The sequence below is a fragment of the Myotis brandtii genome, unplaced genomic scaffold (genome assembly GCF_000412655.1).
Source record: "Myotis brandtii unplaced genomic scaffold, ASM41265v1 scaffold1234, whole genome shotgun sequence".
Lineage (NCBI taxonomy): Eukaryota > Metazoa > Chordata > Mammalia > Chiroptera > Vespertilionidae > Myotis > Myotis brandtii.
The window spans coordinates 859,018-863,185 of record NW_005354309.1 but is presented as its reverse complement, the minus strand read 5'-3'; the positions used below and the strand labels follow the sequence as shown (position 1 = coordinate 863,185).

Here is a 4,168-nt window from a genome sequence, read left to right as displayed (position 1 = left end):
GGTAAGTGGGGGGCTGAGGAGGTGAGTGGGATAAGGTTGGAGCCAGGGCAGCCAGGAGCCAGGTCATCACTCACCCTCTTTCCAGGGGACCCTGGGGGGCCGGGCTCCCCAGAAGCGCCAGGTGGACCCTGTGGAGATGATAACAACACCAGGATAGAATTCGCTAGCAGTGGTTGAGCATGGCTACGTTTCAGGATGCCTTTGACCCAAAGCCAGCCTTACCCAAACATCACCCAGCACCAGCCATCTCCTGCTTCCTCCCTCAAGCTTCTCACATTCATGGTGAGGCCCCAGAGAGGCAAAGCAGTAACCCACTCCTCTGGCCACCCAATGCGCCTACTCGCCAGCCCAGCCCCTTCTCCCAGCATCACATCCTGTTTCCTCACTCACCGGTCCTCCAACATCACCAGGGTCTCCCTTCTCCCCTGGGGGACCATCTAGACCCTGTGGTGGGAGGGAGGGAATAGAGTTGGGAGGGCTCATGGGGGCACATGAGAATTTGGGGTGAGGCTTGGAGGATAATGAAGGTTATTTGTCCCAGTGACCTTGTCTAGGTCCAGGGGGTGGGGAAACGAGGACACCAGGTCTGTGGGTGTGAGTGGGGGCTTATGGGAGTAAGTAGGGGTGAGTGGGAAACTGTGGGGGTGAGTGGGGGTGAGAATTAGGGAATTTGATGGGGACAGGAAGGCTCACACCCACCGAAACTCCAGGGTCTCCAGGGGGTCCTAGATCTCCTGGGAGCCCTCTGGGGCCCTGGAACACAGAATGATGAGTAATCACATCTCAGAATTATTGCACATTCACTCATTCATTTAACAGATAAATGGTGCCAGGCACAGTTCTGGTTGCTGGGGATACATGGTGAACAAAACACAACATTTCCACCCCAGTAGAGAGAACATTCTAGTGGTTAATGGGGGCAGGTGCTGAGCTAAGAACCTGACATGCATCATCTCACTTCATCCTCCCAGCAGCCTCCCAGCTCAGGACTCACAGAGGGAACCGACCCAGAGGGACACAGCAGGTGGTGGGGTGGAGAGTTCCAAACGGAGGTCCCCCTGACTCTGAAGCTCCTCACTGCCCTCCACCCAAGCCGAGCCCCCCCTCCCCCACGCTGTGGCAGGAGGGTCTCAACCTCTCCCTGACGGCAAATCCCACATCAGCGCCAAGCTCGACCTTGCCATTCCCAGCATGGTTAGAATGATTCCATGTGCAAGCGTCACCCCCACAATGACATATAACCACTGTATTTTCATGCTGATTCATTCATTCACTCAACCATTGAACCATTCATTCAGCCATGTTCTGGGTTGCTCATAGAACCTGCACACTGGAGGACAGGACACCTGGCTGGAAGTCGAGGAGCCGGTTGGAGTAAACACGAGTGCCCCTCCCCCAGCTCTCCCTTCTCCTCCCCCAGGACTCACCACATTCCCTTTGGCTCCATCTTCTCCAGGGGGGCCCTTCTTGCCTGGGGGTCCTGCCGCCCCAGATGGGCCTGTGTCCCCCTTTTCACCAACTTCTCCCTTGGGCCCCTTTGCAGAAACAGAAGTCAGAAGAGCCTGGACTCTCCAGGGGTCAAGGTTCGTATGCCTGGATTTAGGAATCGGGTGGTCTGGGATTTTCTTGGGGTCAGGGGTCAGAGTAGCCTAGACTTCCCAAGGGTGGGAAGTCAAGGGGATCTAGGACTTACAAGAGTCAGGGGTCAGGATAGACCAGTTGCCTAGAGGTCATGGGAAAGGTTGGTCTAGCCCATGTGCCACCCTTCAGTGAATTAGAAAAGGGGTCCCCTGTGGGAAGCTCATCCCCAAGCCAGGGCTTATGTCAGACCCGGGCCCCCATCAACCCCTCGGCCCCACACCCTCGTGCAGTGTCCAGCCTGTGTGTAGCACTGCACCTCCCAAGGTTCTATCATCAAGGTAACCCGGGTGCCCACATGGGTCAGTGGGTGACTTAGGACTCCCCAGAGGGCAAGGTGGCCTGAGATACCCAGCAACCAGGGGTTCCCTGGGATGGGTGCAGGGGCTCAGAAAATAGTCACTCACTGGGATGCCGGGGGCTCCTGGCAGCCCTGGGTCTCCAGCCTCCCCTGGCTCACCCTACAGGAGGCAAAGTGAGGGTTCACTGTTGGAAGACAGGGAAAGGCTCCCCGGGACAGCACCCCCAATCAGAACTGGCTGTGCCTCCACAACCCTGTGTAGTCCACTGTCCTCTCTCTCTCACCTTCTCCCCCACAGCACCGGGCTGACCGACTCCTCCACGCAGCCCTGGAGAGCCCTGAAGGGACAACAAGGGATAGAAGTGAGCCTGGGACCCAACCTCCCCTTCTTGGGAAATGGATGTCCCCCCACTCCGATGCCCTTCCCCCAGCCCCAGAGTCCTCACCTCTGATCCACTAGGGCCATGGGGACCCCGAGGACCTGGAGCTCCATGGGGACCCTGGGGACAGTCAGAATAGCATCAAGTGACCCCATGCCCCCCCCCCAAAGGCTCTAGTAACCACAAGCACCACCCTTGATGCTTGTGACTCCCATGATCCTTAAAGTGACAATGTGTCTTGTGATACCTCCCAACATCAATCTAATGGTCACCCTCACCCTGCCACCACCCTCCCCCTTCCACCCTCCCCCCCATTATCCATACCATGGACCCCACGTCTCCAACCTCCCCCTTTTCTCCAGGAGGACCTGGCAGTCCCTGTGAAACAAAGAAGCAAGAGTGGGGCATAGGGTGTGGGGAACCAGAGGCCATACCCCCAAACTCAGACACCCACCTGCAGGCCAGGGGGCCCAATCACCCCCACGAAGCCTCTCACTCCATCATCTCCTTTCTGCCCAAAGAGGCCTGGGGGTCCCCGGCGTCCCTGAGCCCCGTCTGCTCCCTGGGAGAAGAAGAGGGCCGGGCAAAGTTAGGGTCCAGGTCAATGGTTGGAAATAGGCTCAGGGTCAAACTCAAGATTGAGGTTGATGGTTGGAATCAGGGTTGGGATTAACTGTGGGGAGGGTCAAGGTTAGGTCTGGAGTTAGAAGTGTGGGCTAAGGGTCAGAGTTTGGGAATGAGTTCAAGGGTTGAGTCAAAGTTTTGAGACGAACATTGGGTGATGAGTCAGGTTCAGATGAAGGTCAAGATCATGAGCATGGTTCAAATGGGGTTGAGATGGAATTTAGGGTTGGGTTTGGAGTTGAGGCCAAGGCCAGATTCAAAGTTTGAACTCAGGTGTGAGGTCAGCATTGCAAGGTGGGTCGGGGTTGGGGTTTGGGTAGGACTGGGTCAGGGTTTGGCTAATGAGGCATTTGAAGACAAGGTTTGAGTTGGGATTGAGGTTAAGGTCTCAAACAGGGTTGAGATTGGGGCTGAGGTTCTGGATTGAGTCAGGTTCTGGGGTGAGTTCATACTGGTTGTCAACATGGAGGAGTAGATTAGGGTTGGAAGTGAGTCTGGGCCCGAGTCCAGGTGTAGGACACTGTCCCTTCCCATCGGGGACCCAGGGGGTGGTCGCAAAGCCAGGAGCACCTACCGGGGAGCCGGGGTGTCCCACAGGACCCCGTATCCCTGTTGGTCCAGGTGGGCCCTGGAGGAGGAAACAGTTGAAAATCCCTTAAGTTCAAGATTGGGGGTTGGCACTAGAGATGTCAATCATTGTCCCCTGCCCACTGCCCCCAGCAGGAAGCCACAGCTGTGCACACACCCTAACCCTGTCTTCCTAGCCACCCGCTGATGGGATCAGACACAGACATCTATCCTAAGCTCGGCCCATCAGGCTGTTCCCCAGACATCCCACCAGCACCAGGGACTGATTCTGGCAGCTGTGGCTGAAGCCAAAGGAATGACATGCCACCAAGGAAAGGCAGAGGCGGGAGCAGCTGCCTCAGCGCCCTCCCCGTCCTCCGGGGCCCCAGAAGCTCTGTTGGCCCCTTCATTTCAGGTACTTGCTTCTGTGACTCGCAGGTGTCAGGATGGGGCTCAGGGAGGGAGGAAGCTCCACGGCCTCCCCTCCGTCCCCTTACCCCGCCCATCTCCACATCCCTCTCCCCTCCCTGAGGACTTACCCCCAAGTGGGACCCCCACTTACCGCATCCCCCTTATCGCCTTTGCTCCCCTTGTGGCCAGGGGTACCCACTTCTCCCTGCAGAGGAAACAGGATGAGGAAGGACCCCCCCCCCTCAGC

The 4,168-nt window shown here is 57.4% G+C and overlaps 1 protein-coding gene across 1 annotated transcript in view; it reads right to left on the bottom strand.

Annotated features, from left to right (window-relative positions):
* The window catches only part of COL5A3 (collagen, type V, alpha 3), a 34,627-nt gene that overhangs the window by 8,744 nt on the left and 21,715 nt on the right, over positions 1-4,168 (bottom strand). Inside the window, exons 45-55 of the mRNA XM_014533977.1 lie at positions 4,073-4,126; positions 3,518-3,571; positions 2,774-2,881; positions 2,644-2,697; positions 2,386-2,439; positions 2,224-2,277; positions 2,046-2,099; positions 1,428-1,535; positions 700-753; positions 391-444; positions 75-128 (exon numbers count right to left, since the gene is read on the bottom strand). Coding sequence (XP_014389463.1) covers positions 75-128; positions 391-444; positions 700-753; positions 1,428-1,535; positions 2,046-2,099; positions 2,224-2,277; positions 2,386-2,439; positions 2,644-2,697; positions 2,774-2,881; positions 3,518-3,571; positions 4,073-4,126 — 702 coding nt within the window. The remainder of the gene's footprint in view (positions 1-74; positions 129-390; positions 445-699; positions 754-1,427; positions 1,536-2,045; positions 2,100-2,223; positions 2,278-2,385; positions 2,440-2,643; positions 2,698-2,773; positions 2,882-3,517; positions 3,572-4,072; positions 4,127-4,168) is intronic.